Consider the following 21,660-nt stretch of genomic DNA (forward strand, 5'->3'; position numbering starts at 1 on the left):
GCATGGTTGTAGTAGTTGAGAGCCGCGGACTCTAATCTGGAGAACTGTATTTGATTCCCCACTCCTCCACATGAGCAGCAGACTCTAACCTGGTGAACTGGATTTCTTTCCCTCTGCTACATATGAAGCCTGCTAGGTTACCTTGGGCTAGTTGCCTACCTCCAAAGGGGTTTGTTGTTGGGAGAGGAAGAGAAGGAGTTTGTAAACTGCTCTGAGACTCCTTGCAAGAGAGAAAGGCAGGATATAAATCTTCTTTCGTCAGCCAATTGACTTTTGTTACTAGGGCACAGCAATGCAAGTATCAGAGTCAGTGAAGTTGCAATATATCAGTGGTGGCGAACTTATGGCACGGGTGCCAGAGGTGGCACTCAGAGCCCTCTCTGTGGGCACGTGCAAACAGAGTCTCCCCCACCCACCCCACACACATCTAGGCTGGCCTGGGCTGCTGGGTTCAATTATTAGCATTAAACCTAAGACCTAGTTTTGGGGAAGCAGTGTAGGTAACCCTGTTAAGCGCTGTTAAACCCCACTGATTTTCATGCAAAGAACTAAAGCATGTTCCTTTACCTGGGAGTAAGCTTGGTTGCTGGCAATGGGGCTTGCTTCTGAGTAAACCCTCCTAGGGTCGTGAGTCACCCATTTGAAGAGTTGCACGGTAGCTTCAAAGCAAAGCCACCGCCTACCACCAAGCTTTCTCCTAACACGCGCCTTGGAGCCAACCGTTTTTTCTAAACTAAAACCTCAGTATTCAGGTTAAATTGCCTGGCACTTTGGCACTTTGCGATAAATAAGGGGGTGTTGGGTTGCAGTTTGGGCACTTGGTCTCGAAAAGGTTCGCCATCACTGCGATATATCATGGTTATATAACCCATGTTATTCTACCCAAGTCTACCATGGTCAGACATATGGTAATATGGAAAGGCTGCCTGTTTTTTATAACCAAAGATCCAGAGGACAACAAAGAATCAGTATAAGAAAGACTATTTGCATAAATTAAAATAAATTATTGAATATTGCTGATTACTGACATGTCAGTTAATAATCCATAAAGTTTCTGCTGTATAAACCTTGACTATTGTGAGTGCTTTATTAGGAAATGGCACATGCAAGGTCTCATAATAAGTAATCAATACACATAGGATGTTCCTGTGCAGTTAGAAAATTTGTCTACCTCTTTCTATCAGTATTTTCCATCAGCATAATCTATTTCTCATTTATGCATTTTAATTGTTTGTAATTGGGGTGTGTGTGTGTGTGTGTTTAAAAGTTCTTTTGATGTTGTGGGAAAGTGGCATAAAAAGTTGTTGTTGTTCTTGTTGTTCTTGTTGTTGTGGTAGATTTCACAGCTGCCAGATCTTTAACTGGTTGTTGGCCTTCATTACAATTCGAGCCTCACCCAGAGGCCTAGGAAGTTGTAATGTATCGGCGTAGTATTCGTGCGGATCCCAGCAGGGCTGCCTTCTGAATTTGACAGATGTTAATTTTGTCAATTCGAAGATGTTTCAAGTGCATGCCGATTATCACTGTGACGACCTCAGCTGGTTTGTGCCATAGACGCTGAGGCTCGATTTTCAAATCGCGGTATCTAGTGACCTTCTCTTGTTCTTTTTCAATGACCCTGCTGTCACCGGGGACTGCTGTGTCGATAATGGTCACTTTCTTGTCCTCAATCACGGTGATGTCTGGTGTATTGTGTTTCAACACTTTGTCCGTTTGGATTCGAAAGTCCCACAGGATCTTGACCTTCTCATTTTCCATTACTTTCTCTGGACAATGTTCCCACCAGTTCTTAGCTGTTCTTATGTTGTAATTCTTGTTGGCCACTGAGTTGTGTCTCTGTTTGTACTCAGTCTGGGCAATCTTTGTGCAGCAGCCGAGGACATGATCTACAGTTTCATATTATTATTATTATTATTATTATTATTATTATTGATACAAAACAGTTATACACAGCAAACAAGATCAATATGCTGGATTTTGTATTACATCACACGTCGGACACTTCCCAAGCATCTAGGACTGTGTGATGTATCGACGAATAATGCGTGCAGAGCCGAGTAGGGTGGCCTTTTGCAGCTGACATATGGTGATTTTGTCAGCGCCAATTGTTTTTAAGTGCCGTTCAAGATCTTTAGGCACTGCACCCAGTGTGCCGATCACCACTGGGACCACCTTTACTGGTTTGTGCCAGAGTCTTTGTAGTTCAATCCTTAAATCCTCGTATCGTGTAAGTTTTTCCAGTTGCTTATTATTGATTATTATTATTATTATTATTATTATTATTATTATTATTATTATTATTATTATTATTATTATTATTATTATTATTACCACCATGCACTACATTTGTGCATAGTTTGCACTCATGTTACTGGCAGTTATTCAACTCTTGTCATTTTTCTTTCTGCAAAGCCTTTCATAAAAGCCATTTGTTCCTACAAAAAAATATTCGCCTGTCATTCCCTTAATATGCTGGTTATTCTAGCATCCCACCGACCACTCCAGTGTAACATGACTTCAAAGGTTTGATTTTCTTTTTTAAAAGAGCCCTATTTAGTTCCATACTAAGCCGCATTTGCCCCTGGAGCTGTAAGTTGCAAAACCCTGCTAGAGCGGCATCAAACAAAACTGGGTCATGTCACCGGAACCGTGCAGAGAAAGGATATTGCAACAGGAGCTGTCTCGTGTGAGGACTGGTCCCAACTCACCTGTGCGGCACTTCAGATCCTTTTCCGGCATCGCTTCTGATGGGGCAACGCTGATGTTGCATTGATATATGAATCTTAGTGTACCAAGCCGATGTGATTGCTACCCAGAGTCCTTGTACTTTACATTATTTGGACAAGGCAGGGCATGAGAACACATACAAAGCTGCTTTATATTGAGTCCGACCTCTGCTCTATCAAAGTCAGTGTTGTCTACTCAGACTGGCAGAAGCTGTACAGGATCTCATGGGGAGGCCTTTCATATCACCTGCTATCTTATCCGATGCTTATGTGGAGATCCTGGGGATTGAACTTGGAACCTTCTGCGTGCAAGGCAGGTGCTCTGCCACTGAATCCTGACCCCTCCCCTTTCTGCCGTGCAACTGAGAGATCAAAAGGGTGGAGGAGAACTGCTGAGGGGATGGGGGAGAGACTCACATGTGACACACTGCAGAAAATGTGGTTTATGAAACAGTGGCTTTGCTGAAACAGTGGCTGTTGAGCGGGAACAAGGGCTCCTTCCGCACATGCAGAATAATGCACTTTCAAACTGCTTTCAGTGCTCTTTGAAGCTGTGCGGAATAGCAAAATCCACTTGCAAACAGTTGTGAAAGTGGTTTGAAAACACATTATTTGGCCTGTGCGGAAGGGGCCAAGGAATCAAACTCAATATTTACCATAAAGGCTTGACTGCATTACCAGTTTGCCAAGTTCTTGTCAGTCCAGCTGTTGTGGGTTTTCTGGGCTGTGTGGCCGTGGTCTGGTAGTTTTTCTCCCAGCGTTTCACCTGCTTCCATCAGTGCCCTTGGTCTGAACAATCTCTTGTTCTTACTCTTTACACTTTCGCACATGCAGAATAACGCACTTTCAATCCACTTTCACTTCGATTGAAAGCCCCTTGCTGGGGTCACCATAAGTTGATTGCGATTTGATGCCACCAGTGGCGTATTTGTCTAGGAGTAGGGGGTACCCTCTGTCCCCAGGCGCCACTGATCTGGTCACATGGGGGCGCAAAATCGGCCCCTGACATGACCAGAAAGTCCTGTTGTCTTGTCATCTTCTGTCACCCTCGGCCCCACCCATGGGCGGGGCCAAGGAAGTCAGAGGACCCCCCAAGCCTCGTCCCCCTCCCATCTGCCAGCTGCCAGCTCCCCAAGCCCCGCCCCCCTCCCGGCTGCTGCCCCTTGGGGCGCCATTTTCCTCCAGTATGCCTCTGTATGGCGCTTATGTACCTATGTAGTTCAGTCTCTGACATCTCTGGTAGCAAGGATATACAGATAGCCATAATAAGACAATTACTGCCAGCACAAGTAAACTTTATCAGACTAGACCAACATAGAGATTGGGAAAATTCCTATGGTGGTGTGGAAACAGTGCTGGCGACCAGAAGTGATGTCACCATATCTGTGATGTCCTTGCTCATTTTCTCCCACTCTGAAAGCAGGGAAAACCTGAAGAGGTTAGAGGTGTAGCAACCTAGTAAGCTTAAGGCAAAGGTATTAAGCATGCCAACAGAGAGGAAAAGCAAGATGTGCATTGTTCCCTGTTAACCATTGGCCTGAGATCACTACTGAATGCTTGGACTTTTATCATTTACTGCAATCAACACAGCAGCCAGACTTCTCCAATAGTATTTACACATTAAAATATGCAGTACCTATGGTTTCATAGCAGTGCCCTGTTGGGTTCTGCGAGGCTACTTGAATATATTTGTCTTAAAGTATTGACAGCGCAGAAAATAATGGTGTTGTAGAATCAGAAGGAAAATAAGAGAAACCAGGTATTCTGAAGGCAGGATTTTCTTCTTCCGTTGCAGACAAGTTTCGTGGGGATGACAACTTTGGGTGGCTTTTTTCTTGTAAATACTGTATTGGGTGGTTGTTGTCATTTTAAAGGAGTTCGCTGATTTGTTTTTAATGGCTTTCTGGGGCAGTTCCGGGGAACTGAATAGAAAGCTCTGTGCCCATACTGAGTTACTAAAAAGGGTTGCAAGAATTAGAAAGGATGTGAGGCTCATGAACATGTTAATTTAGTAATTTAAGTGGGGTTTTTAATAACCTCTAGGACAGCTAGAGAGAATATTTCTTCATTGAAACGCTGCATCTGGACAAGGATGGATGTTTATGGTTGAGCCAAGCAGAGATAGTAAAATATCTTGCAGCGAGACGCTTCTAAATAAGGGATGGTTGTTAAAGACCAGCACATGGGGGTCCCCTAAGACATAACCATCCAGTCATAGCTGCTTCAGAGCAAAGTGATATTGATGATTCAGCACCGAGCAGAATATCTCACCAGATGTTAATGAACATACTGCTGCTGGAAATGCTAGTTTAATCACATCTGGTCTCAGGGAAGAAATGTGTTCAGTGGTCACTAATGGAAGAGCTTGTAAGAACTCAGTTAAAACCTAGCACCCAAGCAAAACTGTCTTTTAGTAATTTGTTGTCTGCCCAATTAAGTACCCATATTTCTCTTATCTTCTGCTCAGAATGTACATACCATGGCGTATTCCCCATTAAGTAGACCATGCTGAAATCTCACCTACCTTCATTTGCAGTCGAACCGCAAGGCCTTGACCTTGATGGCAAGCAAGCAAGCAAGCAAGCCTTTATTGGCATAGACAACAGTACAACAATAATAAAAAAACTGATTAAAAAGCATATACAATACAGGAAATAAATGTTAGGTCGAAGGAAATCTACTGGCGTTTAGTAAATTCCAGGAGAAAGTCTGCCACTATCATACAGAGAGAAGGATCAGGATTGTCCAACAAGTAGTGTAATCTAATTAAATCGGGGGAGATGGGGTAAGTGTAAAGGAGTAAGATTCACATACTTGGATCTGATTTCCTTGAATCTGAGACAGTGCAGTAATTGGTGGGCCAGAGATTCAACTGAGCCATCATTACATGGGCACAATCTTTTAGCCTTTTCTTGCTTGTTAAATCTGACATGTAACAAGGCTGAAGGCATAACATTAAACCTGGAGAGCATTATGGCTCTCCTTTGAGCAGGGTTTATTAAGCAATACAGGTAGTGTGCCAAGTGGCCCCGTTCAAATGGGAGAGAAAAAGACCTTGATGGCCAGGCTGAGATCATCAGATTTCAGAAGCTAAGCAGGGCCCTCCCTAGCTAGTACTTGGATGGGAGACCACCAAGACTGGCAATGGCAAACTACCTCTGAAGGTCTCTTGCCTTGAAAATCCCAAGGTGTCTCCGTAAGTCAACTGCAATGTGACACCACTTTCCGTCACCGTCACCACTAGAAGCACAAGTCAAGAATTTGCAAAGCTAGCAATGACTGGTTGCATAACTTTCAATTTTCAAAAGCCAAATATCCCTCCAAAAAGGGACATTCAAGCCCTATGGTTAGAGTCAAGGTTAGAGTTACAGCAGCATTTTATGTGTCACAAAGTTCTCATGTCCTCCATATGGTTTGTTAGCAGATGTAGCTTGGGAATTTCATGCCTGGAACAATTCCCAGATGCACGCAGGCCTGATTTGTGTCAGGACTTGGAGGAGAGGGGACTCCTCCTTAAGCCATGCCCCTTCTCCCCCACTGACCAATTCAATTTTCACAGCCTGAAATTATCCTGGTGAACCAGTATTTGTCCTACTGGGGAAACTTACATGTCAACAGGCAGTGGTATCTAAAATCTTTTACTCAGTATGGGTAATGAAGGTTAAAGATGCCATTAAACATCATGTGGCAGACATAGAGCACCAGTAGAATCTAACCTTTATTGTTAGTGAATCCAGTCTGTCTCTCCTATAGCATATTTAGTTAATCGTGAAGTTTGTATGGATTAAAGTTTTTATGGAGGAACACAAAGCAAAGGGTGGGTGTAAATGGGAAGTTCTCACAATGGAGAGATGTAGGGAATGGTGTCCCCCAAGGATCCGTTTTGGGACCAGTGCTCTTTAACCTATTCATAAATGACCTGGAAGTAGGGATGGGTGCAGCAAGTAAGGTGACCAAGTTTCGCAGGGATGATACCAAAATTAAGTGTAGCAGGGTGGTGAAAACCAAAGCCAAAAGGATTGTGAAAGAGCTCCAAGCGGACCCTATGATAAATTAGGTGAGTGGGCTAAGAAATGGCAAATGCAGTTCAATGTAGCAAAATGTAAAGTGATGCACATAGGGGCAAAGAATCCAAACTTCACATACACGCTATAGGGGTCAGTGCTATCAGTCACAGACCAGGAAAGGGATTTGGGCATCTTAGTAGATAGTTCCATGGGAATGTCAACTCAAGTGCACGGGCAGCTGTGAAAAAGGCAAACTCTATGCTGGGGATCATTAGGAAAGGAATTGAGAATAAAACTGCAAAGATTGTCATGCTCTTATATAAAGCAGTGGGAGTAGCGACCGCGACTTGGAGTGTAACTGTATGTTCAGTTCTTGAATTACGCCGACATCTCAAAGGGATATCGCAGATGATAGAAAAAAAGTGCAGAGAAGGACAACGAGGATGATTGAGGGACTAGAGCACCTTCCTTATGAGGAGAGGCTGCAGCGTTTGGGACTCTTTAGTTTGGAGAGGAGACGTCTGAGGGGGGATATGATTGAAGTCTATAAAATTATGCATGGGATAGAAAATGTTGACACAGAAATTTTTCCTCTTTTTCTCACAACCAGTGGGCATACATTGAAAATGCTGGGTGGAGGAACTAAGACTAATAAAAGGAAACATTTTTTCAAGCAATGTGTGATTGGTGTTTGGAATATGCTGCCACAGGAGGTGGTGATGGCCCCTAACCTGGATAGCTTTAAAAAGGGCTTGGACAGATTTATGGAGGAGAAGTCAATCTATGGCTACCAATCTTGATCCTCATTGATCTCAGATTGCAAATGCCTTAACAGACCAGGTGCTCAGGAGCAACAGCAGCAGAAGGCCACTGCTTTCACATCCTACATGTGAGCTCCCAAAGGCACCTGGTGGGCCACTGTGAGTAGCAGAATGCTGGACTAGATGGACTCTGGTCTGATCCAGCTGGCTTGTTCTTATGTTCTTCTTATGTTCTTACCTAAATATCGGAGGGCTGTTACTCTGGCACCGTGCATGCCCTCTCTTCAGCTGTCCTTGAAGGCTGATATAGAAAGATTCTTTATCAGGAAAGACAATGTCCCTGTGAATCTGGACACATAGAAACCATGAACATATGTTTCTCTGATGTCAGTACTATAAAAATATATGTACTAGTTTTATTTCATCACTGCTGCATAGATTTCCAGGTCACACAGAACAATTTTATCCTCTTTGCTACTTACAGATACCAATCCTGATATAACATACTATGTTGCCAGGTTTTGTATAGCAGCGCTTGAAATACATCATAGGATGGTCTGCGCTGCAAATCATGCTTAATAATTATTAATGTTATTAGAGTATACTGTGATTTCATAGTTACAGTCTTTTGCCTATGTTGTAGTTCCCTTATACCTGACTCCTTTTTGTAGTTTTTTAATTTTTTGTTTCCTTTTAATATTTACATTCTTTCTTGTGTTCTCACTTTTTCCAGCAGATTCTTTCAGATATATTTATATTTTTAGTTATTTGTGTCTTATCTACGTTAGAGAGCCATCGTGGTGCACTGGTTAAGAGCAGGTGGCTCTGATTTGGAGAACCAGGTTTGATTCCCCACTTTTCCACTTGTCAGCCTCTCTGAGACTCCTTATGGTTGAGAAAAGCAGGGTATAAACTCTTCAAACTCTTCTTATGCTGGTCTGTGACCGTAATAAAGCTTCACTGATTGCATGTTATCCATGAGTACATGTAAATGTCCCCAGTGGAAAGGGTAAATATCAACTCGCTGAGGTCGTTTCAGGTCCGGCAAATGGCAAAGAACAGGGGAAGCTAAAGCCAACACTCTCCATGCACTTCCGTCCCCATCCAAATCAAGCACGTTCACACCTGAGAATTAAGTCCCAGGCATCCCATTCCTGCCACACATCTGAATAAAAGCCTACCTGGGAGCACAAGGACTTAGTAATATATGAATTACTCCCAGTCACAGATCTTCCCTGTAATCCATACCCTCTAATAATTCTTGGATTAGAGTACTTGTTTTTGTTGGTAGTGGGGGGGGGGACCCAATTGTATAAAGGGATAACCAATAAAACAGGCTAGGAACATAGAAAGCTGAGCTACAACAATTAAAAATAACATTACAAATACATATTGGTTATTGTGCAGTTGCTCTTTAAAAGAGTTAAAAAACATAAACCTGAAAAAGTAAATTTCATACATATGAGGAATTGCATGAAACAGCGAAACTGGTTGCACAATAAAAAACTATCAAGACCATACACGTCTTGGCCTGTAGGCCTTGTTCAGTGGTATACACAGGTCTACAATCAATAAGTAACATAATCTTTGTAACAATCAATGCAGGTTGCATGCGAAGAAGTTCATTATTGGTGGTTCAGATTGAGATAAAAGTGAAATCAGTCTGAACCTGCTGACACACGAAGACACGCTGGAAGGCAGGCAGCATGGTTTCACCGCATTTGTTTATCTGCTTGGTGGGGACTCCAGGAGAAGCCCAGGCCTAATTATATCTGGAGCCCCCATCAATTTTATCCAATGAACATGATAGGATAGGATATTTAATTTATATACCGCCCTCCCCTGGAGGGCACAGGGCGGTGTACAACATAATAGGAATAACAATAACATAATAATACAAAACCATAAGGCTACATATAAAGACAATATCCATTTCAGTGGATCCACAAATCAACAATTCAAGATCAAAATAATACTATCAGGTTAACAGCTCAGAGCAAGTTAAGCAACTTATGATAACATCCCCAGCATTAATATAGCGTTTCACAACATTAATATAACATTGCATAACAATAACAATATGATAATTACATAATAACGGTAACATAGTATATCAAATGAAATAATAATAATCCAGTAACAACAGCAATATAACATAACAATATCCCCACTCCAATTCCAGAACAACCCAGCCTACAATAAACCTCACTTCTTGGATTGACATATGACATATGGATGACATATAAACCAGTGCTATTCCTCCATGCAGGTGGTTAGAAATTTTTTTGGCACTCATATAATGAGCTCAACAGAAGCAATGGTGCATAAACAATGCTGCCCTCCCAGAAATTAGCATGGGCCTTTCCCCACTTACCTTAAGCCCCGCGCTACTCTCCTCAAGTAGTGCGGGGTCCCCCAGCACGCCCCACAACAGGGGCAGCGATAGCGCAACCGCCCCGACGCTGCCGCTGTCGCGCCCCCTCAGCACGTGGCATCCCTGGCGCTCTTTTAAACGGCGCCTTGTGATGACTCCGCACAGAGCGCGGGGTCATGGAGGTGCCTAGGCGCGTGCCAGGGATGCCACGCGCTGCTCTAGGGGGGATTACCATAAGTGGGGAAAGGCCCCATGTTACTAAAATGGGAGTTATTTCTCCTTTAAGAACCCAACGCAGGAGTGCAAAAATTGACACCATCCAAATAAGCCATGCCTCTGCTGTGTTTCTGAAGATGCGGTGCAAATTATTCGTGTTCGCACTGGGGGTTTTGTGAGCCTGGTTTCTTAGGACATTTCCACAACCGACAGATTGAACTGAGACCACGAACTTCCTGCTTCTGCTGAACTACAGTGAGGCTAAGTTGTTAGGAACATTAATATTTTTTGCTCCTATTACTATTTTTGTAAATACCCAGCAGCCTCCTTCCTCACCATCCGTATGAGCAGTGGGGTCCAGCAAAGGAAAAGGAAATACATCCTCAAGGCTGAGCTCACCCAACAGAGGCAATCCTAGGGCAGTGGTTCACGATCCTCATGGTTATGCCTTACCAGTTCATCTTTCAAAGCCCCCTCCCCCAGGTCATGGGTCCCCAATATCATCGGGACCCTTTATTGAGACCTACAGGTCCTAATACCATCAGGACCCATTACCTCTCCCTCCTCCTTCTAGGACAGGGGTAGGGAACCTGCGGCTCAAGAGCCGCATGCGGCTCTTCTGCCCTTGCACTGCGGCTCCACAAGCCGAGCCGCTGGCCCCATCCTTACCTTCCCTGCAGGCAGTAGGGCGGACGCACCAACTGCCTGCAGTCAGCTGGGCCGCACCGCGGGCTTCCCCTCTCGCCCGCCCCGTTGGAGCGGGGTGGGCGCTTTCCCGGCGGCCGGCGAGGCCGAGCCACCGGCTTCATCCTTCCCCGCCCTGCAGGCAGCAGGGCAGATGCATCCATGCGCTTCTCAGAATGAGCGAAGTAAAAGGTAAAAAAAACCCCAAAATATATAGTGTTATCTTTATTTTAAATGTCAAAAATTATTTGCGGCTCCAAGTGTTTTCTTTTCCCGTGGAAAACGGGTCCAAATGGCTCTTTGCATGTTAAAGGTTCCCTACCCCTGTTCTAGGAGGATTAGGTTTAGGTGGGATGCCATCCTGGGATATAACTACTGTTTTTATTATATTTATGAAGTTTGACTATGATGATTTTATACACGGTTTTTATGTTGTACACCGCCCAGAGCCCTCCGGGGATGGGGCGGTATATTAAATAAATAAATAAATAAATAAATAAATAAATAAATAAATAAAAGTAGTAGTAGTAGTAATAATAATAATAACAACAACAAAACCCTATTCATTTCTGTTGCTAATGAAGTCTCTATTGCAGTGGTTCTCAACCTGTGCGTCAGGATACCTTTGGGGGTCGAACGGCCCTTTCACAGGGGTCGCCTAAGACTCTCTGCATCAGTGTTCTCCATCTGTAAGATTGATTATATGTTAGGGTTGGGGGTCACCACAACATGAGGAACTGTATTAAAGGGTCGCAGCATTAGGAAGGTTGAGAACCACTGCTCTATTGGGTAGACTTTTATCAAGAATCAGGCAGCTGGAGTGGCTGTTCATTCCAGTTCTCACTGTGAAAAGCTTTTCCAGTGTTCTGCCTCTTCCGTTTCCCGGGACCATTTATTCCTTTCTGTTAAGATGCTGTCCCATTTAGAGCTTTCAGAAAGTATTTGAAGTAGAGGATGATCAAATGGCCGGGGGAATCAGGCTGTCCGGCCACTACATTGGGCCGGTGTTTTGCTTGCGATTTTTATTGTAGCAATCATGGCAAGGCCGAGATGACAGGTTGGAAGGGCAGTAATAAATAACAGGAAATAAATCTGTCACCTTTGGGAAAGTGGAAGGAGATTGGGGGAGTTTCAGAGCAAGGTCATCTACCCCATCCCTTCAAGAGTTGCCAAGCAAAGATTGTGCCCAATAATTTATATTGGGGGAGGTGCTACCTCAGTGCATTTATTTCCCTCAGAAAGCCCTCTACACCCACCAAAGCATCCATTCGAGTTTTTGCACCTGTTTTACTCTTTCAGCTTACTTATTTATCCTGCCTGCCTGCCTCTAAAGGACTCAGCATACCCTGCAGTCTCCCTTTGGCCATTTTCCCTACATAAAGTGAGGCAGGTTAGGCTGAGAGTGACTGGCCCACGGTCACCGAGTGAGCTTCCATAACAAAGGCTCATTCCGCACATGCAGAATAATGCACTTTCAAACTGCTTTCAGTGCTCTTTGAAGCTGTGCGGAATAGCAAAATCCACTTGCAAACAGTTGTGAAAGTGGTTTGAAAACGCATTATTTTGCGTGTGCGGAAGGGGTAAAAGTAAGGATTTGAATCTGGGTTTCCCACTTCTTAGTCTGAAACTCTAACCTCTGCATAATGTCGACTCTCGATAACATAGAAGCACCAGCCATAACATAGTCAACATTAAGACGAGCCAGCACGGTATAGCGCTTAAAAGTGGTAGTCATAATCTGGACAACCGGACTTGATTCCCCACTTCTCCACATGAGCTGCAGACTCTTATCTGGTGAACTGGATTTGTTTTCCCACTCCTACACATGAAGCCTGCTGGGTGACCTTGGGCCGGTCACAGTTCTCTCAGAACTCTCTCAGCCACACCTACCTCAGAAGGTGTCTGTAGTGGGGAGAGGAAGGGAAAGCAGTTTTTAAACTGCTTTGGGACTTACAGGAGAGAAGGCAAGATATAGATCCTGTTGGGATAAGTGCTCCTTGTAGTTGGAGATTATCCCTATTCGTAGTTAGCAGAGCGGCACGGGTGGCTAGAACACAGCAGAAGCCTTACCTCGTGTGCGTGCGTGTGCGTGATGGATCCCAAGGTCCCTATCTAGCTACTAGCTCTCTAGTAAAAAAACCCTCTGTAGGTTGAGGCAGGAAACAGCGTAACAGTGTAAAGTCCTTCACTTCCAACAAATCCAAACCCTTCTTCTTCCTCACCTTCTTAAAAAAGTGTCGGCAGTCTACACTAATATCTATGAAACAGCCCTCGGGCTGGAAGCGTACCATAAAAACAGTTTAAAATATATCTCGACTCATTTCTATACCTAGCTTTCTCCTCAATGGAGACACAAAAGAACTTATATCATTCTCCTGTCATCCATGTTATCCTCACAAGAACCTAGTGAGGTAGTTTAGGCTGAGAGTGTATGAATGGCCCTTTGTCACCCAGCAAGCTTCCATGGTAGAATGGGGGGGGGATCTGAATCTGTCCTAAGCAAAACTCAAACCTCTCTCCTGAGATTTCTCTTCACTGCTTTTGTGTCACTGAGTGTGGGCCTGCTTAATCTCAGCCATTGCTTTTTCCGTCTGGGTCCTGGTGGCACGCACACATTTAATCTCCTTGTATTAATAGATCTAAGCAACAAAAGCTGTGCCCTAATTATTGCAATTATCTTAACATGTCAGCCATCAATAATATCTTCATAATAGATGTCAAGACAGAGGACCAAAAAAAGAAAAGAAAAAAGAATTGTAGCTATCAAAAGCAGCTAGCAGTGAAGTTGCCGTTTCCCCCTGAAGAGAAACCTGCAGCTTTCTCCCCCTCCCTTCCTACCAAATTTCAGTTTAGTGCACAAATGTTGGTGTAAGAAGGCTTCCAACCCTTCACCCACCCCAACAGGATTGCCCGTTTCTGTATATTTTTCAGCAGCTGCAGTGGAAGAAGAAGGAGGAGGAGGAGGAGGAGGAGGAGGAGGAGGAGGAGGAGGAGGAGTTTGGATTTATATCCCCCCTTTCTCTCCTGCAGGAGACTCAAAGGGGATTACAATCTCCTTGCCCTTCCCCCCTCACAACAAACACCCTGTGAGGTAAGTGGGGCTGAGAGAGCTCCGAGAAGCTGTGACTAGCCCAAGGTCACCCAGCTGGCGTGTGTGGAGTGCACAGGCTAATCTGAATTCCCCGGGCGGCAGAGCTGGGAATCAAACCCGGTTCCTCCAGATTAGATACACGAGCTCTTGACCTCCTCCGCCACTGCTGCTCCTGTAGACTGCTGAACTGCAAAATAAAGTAGATATGAAGGCCTCTTGTACTTAAGAAGCAATTGCTTCACTTATTTGGAATACCTGTCTTGAGGTGTACTTGGAAGCAAGCCACTTGCTGAAACAGTCCTACTGAAGCTAAGCAGACGTGATCTGGATAGTGCATAGATAGGAGACTGCCAGGGAACCCTACAGACGCCACCCAGAGCCTCAAAGGAAAAAACAGCCACCATCCATTTTAAAAACACAATCAATAAACCAGTTCTGGTGGGTTTTCCGGGCTGCGTGGCCGTGCTCTGGTGGATCTTGTTCCTGACGTTTCGCCTGCATCTGTGGCTGGCATCTTCAGAGGTGTATCACGGAGGGGAGTCTGTTACACACTTTGTCCACCAGACCACGACCACACAGCCCGGAAAACCCACCCGAACCAGTTGAATCCGGCCATGAAAGCCTTTGACAAATCAATAAACCCTTTTAATAACTGGGGTGCTGTGTGGTTTCCAGGCTGTATGGCCGCATTCTAGTAGGAGAAAATGCTGCTAGAACACAGCCATACAGCCCAGAAATCACACAACACTATGGTGACCAGCCGTCCCGCTTTTGGCGGGACATTCCCGCCTTTAACGAACTTGTCCTGTGTCCCGCGGGTTTTCCCCAAAGTCCCTGGTTTTGGAAGGCTGCCGCACTGCCTTCTGGGGCGCAAGGCAGTGCGGCAGCCTCCCGCGCGGCCGCAGGTGCACACGGCATTCTGGGGCGCTGCCTTTTCCCGCCCTGTGACAGGGTGGGAAACGGCAGCGCCCCAGAAGGCTGTGCGCTCCTGCGGCTGCGCGAGTGTACGCGCGCACACGCACACGCGGGGCCGCCCACCTGCCTGTCCCGGTTAGCGAAGGTGACCATCTGGTCACCTTACACAACACCCCAGTGATTCCGGCTGTGAAAACCTTCGACAATACCTTTTAATAACACTAGGACCATGGTCCATCACATATTAAAATATCTACCAGTATTTACACAAAAGACAGCCATGAATATTAGATGACACATCCTGCCTTAAAAAACCTGTTATAAACAAAAAAAATTACCAAATAGAATGTGTGTGCAAATTTAAGACAATCTCCTGTAATGTTGTTGTTGTTTGTCGCCCTGAACCTGACTTGCTGGAATAAAGTGGGATATAAATCTAAAATAAAGTTAAAGTTGCTTGATGGCACTTGTGCAGAAAAAAAAAATTAAGCATTTTTCCCCCCTGGTAAGTAGGGTATTGGTTTTAACTGCTACCTGGCTTTAATTTTAGAAATCAGCTGTCTGGTTAAATGAAAATATTTGAATAGCAGCTTGCCTAAGAGAATAATGAAATATCTGTTCATTTCCTAATGAGGGAAGTTTTCTGGGTGTGTGGTAGAGCCTCTGAATAGCTTGTTAATTTTTGTTTGTTTAATATTTATTTACTTTATTTATGGTCTGTCTTTGTCACTGGGATTCAAGAGGAAGAAATCTTGTCTCAGTAAGGCTACTGGACTTTGTCTTGGATCCCGCCTTGATTTCCACAGATACAAGAGCAGGGGGGCTATTTCACTGATTCCTCCATCCCAGTGCAGCACAAAACAAACGCTGAAATGCTGCTCATGAGGGGTAAAGGACCCCCCCCCATACACACACACACCCCAGGAATAGCTTGGGTGGGGGGAATCAGACATCTTCTGCAGGAGGGGGAACCAGCAACAATCATCCACCCTTTGTGCCCATGGCATTCTAGACAGGACCTAACCCTTATTCTCCTCGGTCTGTTGCTCCCCTGTCCAACTTAGTGACATTCAGTGAGAACTAATCTACAGATGTGAATGTCTTGTCAGTATATAGATTTTAGCTTGACTGGGGGAAGTGAGAAAGTCGCTCCAAAGTGACAGGGCGGGAAACCGGGAAGCGCCCCAAAAGGCAATGCGAGTCTCCTGACGGCGTCGCAAGATGCTGCGATGAGGGCTGCCACACTTGCTAGCCTTCTGGGGGAAGCTATTCCCTTTCGTTTCCCGCCTTGTGACGAGGGCGAGAACCGTAGCGTTTCCCCATGCAAGGCGTAAGGAAATCAGGACAGGTAACAAAACCATGGACGCGCTGGACAGATTAGGGGTAAGGTTGGGGACCCTGTCCACCTGCCAAAAGTGCGGACGCCTGGTCACCTTACCTCAAAGTCCAAATCCTGCCTTGCCCGAAATAGCCGCTTCCATGAGCAGCTTAATTGTACTGGTTTTCCCTTCCTGATAAGAATGAAGAGTCGCAAATATGAGTCATACCAAGCAGTTCACAAAGCAAGCTGAACCCATTTTTCACATACTGAGCTTGGTTTTTTTTTCATTGCATTGTATCTGCATTTCTTAGTTTTGTATTTCTCTGCTTTCAATATTGTCCGCACCTCCAGCTCCTTCTAAGGTATGCACTACAGTGGTACAGGAAGACATTGGTCCCTAGTCTTCTTGTCCTGCCATTAAGACATGTGTGAGAGAGCCACTCCTCCAGTAGGCAAATGTAAGAGCCTGCAAGCCACCAAGCTCTCTGCATTCTTTCTTTGGATGACTGCCATCCACGTACCTCTGTAATTGTTCTGATCTTTCATTGCTATGGCCAAACCTGATACCATATTTATTTTTAGAAGAAGAGAAACTTGCCAGTTACTTTAGCTGAACAGAACCCAGTAGCTAATACGTACCTTCAGTAGTGGAGCTACAAGGGGGAGGGCACATTGCACCGGGCATGTGCCTGGGGGGCGCAAAAATCACCTTGACCCCGTCCCCCTCGCCCCACCTTGCCAGGCCTGGCTCTGCACCACCAGCCTGGCCCGTTTTAAGAAAACTGAAAACCACGGAAGGGCCAAGGCCGCAGGGGGATGGAAAACACAGAGTGCACCCTGGGCACACTCCTGCCCAGCTACGCTTCTGTGTACCTTGCATGTTTGCCACAAGCTATTCAATTGCAAATCTGGCTGTTGTCGGGGGGGGGGGGGCAGAGGGTTGCATTAAGCCCCTTGCTCTGTTAGTTGGCATGTGTTTTGAATTTAATTATTTGAAAAAGCCACTGAAAGCTCCAGCCACAGGTTGTTCTGCATCACATTTAGCACCACTACAGTTTCATGAGTTTTGCAAAGCAGAACCTTTGGTAATTTGTGTGGATGATGAGGTAATGACTTACTCTATTTTTTAATTGGTAATTGATTGATTTAATAGGCGGAGGAAAGAGGTGCAGGGCAAAGCTGTGCCCACATGCAAATCTGTCCCACTCAGGCAGCAAAGCAAAATTAAAATTGTGCTGTAAGTGGATTTGCTTGCCGCAGAGAGAGTGGAAAGTGAAAGCAGGGCTAGAGGAAATATGTCTGTACAAGAAATCTTGCTGCGGGGGATATTTGCCTCCACCACACCGCAAAGACCTTGTGCATATTCAGCCTCTGTAACGAAGCAGTGCTGGCGCTCACGCATTCCTTCTGAGCAGCAGCTTCCATCAGAGATCAGCGAGATATGCTTACCTATCCTTATCATTTCTCTCTCTCTTTTTCTACACAGCGCGGTCGTACTTGATGGAAAAATTTATACCACTGGTGGAATTGTCAGTAGCGAAGGGCCTGCTCTAGGAAACATGGAAGCCTATGACCCCAAGACGAACACATGGACGCTTCTACCCAACATGCCGTGTCCTGTGTTCCGACATGGCTGCGTAGTAATCAAAAAATACATTCAGAGTGGTTGATGCACACAAGGACTTGGATGTCAAACCAACTGCCAGCTGCCTACAGCAAGCCCAGGAGAGAAACTGTCACAACGGGGGAAAGTCAAGGAAATCCAAATGATAAATATATTGCTCTAAAATGACACAATCTCTACAGCGAATGTAGGAATCCATCCTCACCTTTCGGTGAATGACGAGCAGAGCACTTTGTGCTATGTCCACGCTTGTGTAACTTTACACAGATGTGCCACTAGATGTCATAGTGGTGCTTTACTGACATAGGGTATTTTTTTTCCTACCCAGGTGCAATAGCATTTCTCATAATATGATCAACTAGTTGGGGGGAGGGAAAGAAAATCTGCAGTACCTTCCTAGAGAAGAAGTGTGATTCTTGAAAAAAAATTGCAGCAATTCAGTTTTGGTATTACACCGTTAAGCATCAGGGGGCTCTAAGAAAGGAAGGTCAAAGTGCCCTTACCACTTTGATTGCGACTTTGTTTTTAAACCAACACACGCTTTTCAGTACCAGTGACCGAGAGAACTTACGTGACAGACTGCGTAGAGTGAAGCCAGTCTTCCATCAGAGCAAGCGTCTTTCTCCCAGCTCTTTATAGCAGAGCTAATAAAGGATAGAGGTGTGTCTGTCTGTCTCCTAGCATTCCATGTCCTTTTAACAAAACAAAACAAAACGAAAAAGGGGTTTTCTGACGTCGTATGCCAATGTGAATGTGTGGTCATGGGGAGGGGCTCATTTCTGCCTTTCTACTGTTTTTCTACTGTATGAGCAAAGTGACAAGCTACGTTTCTGTAAAGCAAGAGGCATCTAGGAGCTTTTATTAAACGTTTATTTATCTAATCAAAGTTTAGAATGAAAATTCTGTGTTGGGTTTCCATATTTTTGGGGCCAGTTCCTTGAGGCGTTGGCTTGTGTTGGGGGATTGAGTTCACCACTGGGGGGAAAGTCCCATAGCCAGGATGTATGTTACTGTCTATATTTTTGACAAATGAATCTATAAGATCTCATCTATTTTTTCACACCCACACTCTCTCTCTCTCTTTCTCCGCCCCTTCCCCCTCCCAAGAATATGCAGAAGTCTTAAGGAAACCTTTTTTCTTTTAAAGAGGCTTCAATGGCTGTTTTTCAAAAAAAAAAAAGTGCTTTTGTGGCTTCTCACAACACAGGTTTTCTCAAAAATGCATCAGGTTAGAGCCGGCATTAGAGAAAGGGTGAGGAGAAAGGTTACTATGTAGAGTTGTAAGTATATACACAGCAGGGCTATATTTTTATATGTATATTAAAATATTGTATATTCAGAGACGCATTGTGACGTGGAAATTTCTTTATACAGTTGTAAATGGAAGAGGTCAGACGTGGTTGCAGTCGTAACAACTTAAACATCTTACGATGACCCCGCTCCCACCCAAGCCAAGGAGCTATTGCTGATCTCCTTTGCATCAGCCAGGAAGAAAAACGGAAGCAGACACACACACACAAACACACGCACTCTTGATCTTTCACTGAGCTTCGTCATGGTCATTAGAAAGAGACCTTTCCAAATCAGAGGTACACTATTGTCCACTACAATAGCCATACCGGTAAGCCCTACTTTAATTGAAAGTCTTTGCCATTGGAAATAAATGACATCAAGATTACACCCACGAGGGGATTTGATCCATTAAGTCGCAAGTAACTTAGTGGGAGCAGCTGTTGTGCCTCCACGGGGATGCTGTTGGAAAGTGTCCCTTTGGTAACATTTAGGATTCTCACCGCACAGCGTAGCATTGTCATGCTGTGAGATCAGTCCTTGGGTGATGCTGGGGGGAGAGCCAAGCAAATCACAGCTTGATAACCGTGTCAATATGGTGAGTGCTGCTAAAAACTACAAGAGCCAGAGAGGGGCTCACCACAGGGGTGCTATTTTGAGTAGCATCTCTCCCGCGGGTGCGTGACATCTGCGCTTACTCTTAAGCACATTAACTTGAAAGCAAGGCCCATCCATTTGAAACGGGTCTCTTCGCAGCAAGTGTGGCTAGAATCACAGCCTTAATTAGCCACAGAGCAGAAGCCAATGGCTAGTGGATTTTGATACCAAATAAGCTTTTTTTTTTAATTGGAAAGTTTTGGATAAGCATATGACAGATGGCTGGCCAATCACGTTGAAGTTATTTTGTTAAAGAGAAATTTATACAAAACAGATTATTAGTGGGAAATTTGTATCTTGCCATATTTCAAAAGAAATACTCAGTTAGGCAGAACCTACGGGCGATAACATTCAGGCTTGCGTAGTCTTATCTTTATTCTTCAAAGGGAAAAAAAAGTCAAGTGAAGTGTTCATTAACCATTGTGCAAAGATGGACCCAAAGAGATTGGCATGCACGTTCCTAACTGCCTGGGGCAGGTCAAATCTTAGCACCAATGTGTCTACCTCCAAAGGAGGTGCTAGCTTATAAGCCTTGCTAAATATTCAAGATCTCCAAATTTATCTTATTTCTTCTTTTCTCACACTGGAGCAAAACTGGCTGTTTCTGTGAATACTAAAACACAGGGTTTTCTGTAATGATATTGTATATATGTTTACTGTTAAGTTCTTGTTAAAATAAATCTATTTCTAGATCTAGATCCAGCATTAATTGGACTACTTTATTTTAAATAAACCAGAGCATCATTATATCATTGGTCTTAATAAAGCTTCCTTTCCGGGCCCAATTGCCAAAACCTTTTTTAAATAAAAAAATCTTTGGGAATATGGAATCTAGAATTGATTTTTCCCACCAGCTGATGTTTTGCCATTCTTTTCCTTGAGGCATCTAGAACGTTTTCCATCAAGTATCACAAAATTATCTTTGGTTTTCACATCAGTTTCTCACAAACAGTCCATCGGTGCAATCTCACACGCGTGCACCTTGATGTTTTAATTCATGAGAACAAAATTCACATCAATCCTTTGATAAAATGCTTTATAACGCCCAGACTTTCCTCTGAGAACATTAAAACAGGTTTGCAATTCCTCTGCTGTTCCATTGGACGTCACATGCTTGCTATAACTACTCAGCAGGGAATAAATGATTGGCCAAGTACAATTAAGAAGAAGAAGAAGAAGAAGAAGAAGAAGAAGAAGAAGAAGAAGAAGAAGAAGAAGAAGAAGAAGAAGAAGAAGAAGAAGAGTTTGGATTTATATCCCCCCCTTTCTCTCCTGCAGGAGACTCAAAGGGTCTTACAATCTCCTTGCCCTTCCCCCCTCACAACAAACACCCTGTGAGGTGGGTGGGGCTGAGAGAGCTCCGAGAAGCTGTGACTAGCCCAAGGTCACTCAGCTGGCGTGTGTGGGAGTGTACAGGCTAATCTGAATTCCCCAGATATTCCCTCAGGCAGCAGAGTGGGGAATCAAACCCAGTTCCTCCAGATTAGATACATGAGCTCTTAACCTTCTACGCCACTGCTGCTCCTGATCCCAAGTTCCTCTCTCGTTGAAAGAACTGGTTCAGCCATACAACATTGCGTAATATGACTAGGTCTAGTTTACCAATTAAAGCCAAAATATGGCTTCAGCCAGTGTACCTAATGGCCAACTTGGCCAACTTTGAGATATTTCCTCCAGTATTTTAAACCATGTTCGTTTGTGTTGTGGGGTGAGGCTGAACATCAGAGATTTCCCAAGTCAGTGAGAAACAGCCCTAAACTGTAACAACCCAGGGTGAGTTGAAGGCGCTACCAACCTTACCAACATTGGAAAGGAGGTATTATGCAATGCAAGTCAATACTACTTGGTAAGATGAGGAAGGCAGGGGATATTTTGATTTTGCTTGTACGTACAAATTGTTTCCTCTGGGATACTGATGGAAAGCCTGTGACAAAAGAATAATATATACACACCTGCTAGGAGATGCAGCATCTCTCCCTTAAAAACTTTCAGAA

General features: G+C 44.3%; 1 protein-coding gene across 4 annotated transcripts in view; it reads left to right on the forward strand.

Moving 5' to 3' along the window:
• Positions 1-20,364, forward strand: part of KLHL29 (kelch like family member 29) — a 577,596-nt gene extending 557,232 nt beyond the window's left edge. For all 4 annotated transcript variants that reach the window (XM_048499196.1, XM_048499205.1, XM_048499182.1 and 1 more), the window contains one exon: positions 17,582-20,364. In XM_048499196.1, the coding sequence (XP_048355153.1) occupies positions 17,582-17,765 (184 nt within the window). In that variant the 3' untranslated portion in view covers positions 17,766-20,364. The remainder of the gene's footprint in view (positions 1-17,581) is intronic.
• Positions 20,365-21,660: the final 1,296 nt, after the last annotated feature.

This window comes from Sphaerodactylus townsendi, linkage group LG01 (genome assembly GCF_021028975.2).
Source record: "Sphaerodactylus townsendi isolate TG3544 linkage group LG01, MPM_Stown_v2.3, whole genome shotgun sequence".
NCBI lineage: Eukaryota > Metazoa > Chordata > Lepidosauria > Squamata > Sphaerodactylidae > Sphaerodactylus > Sphaerodactylus townsendi.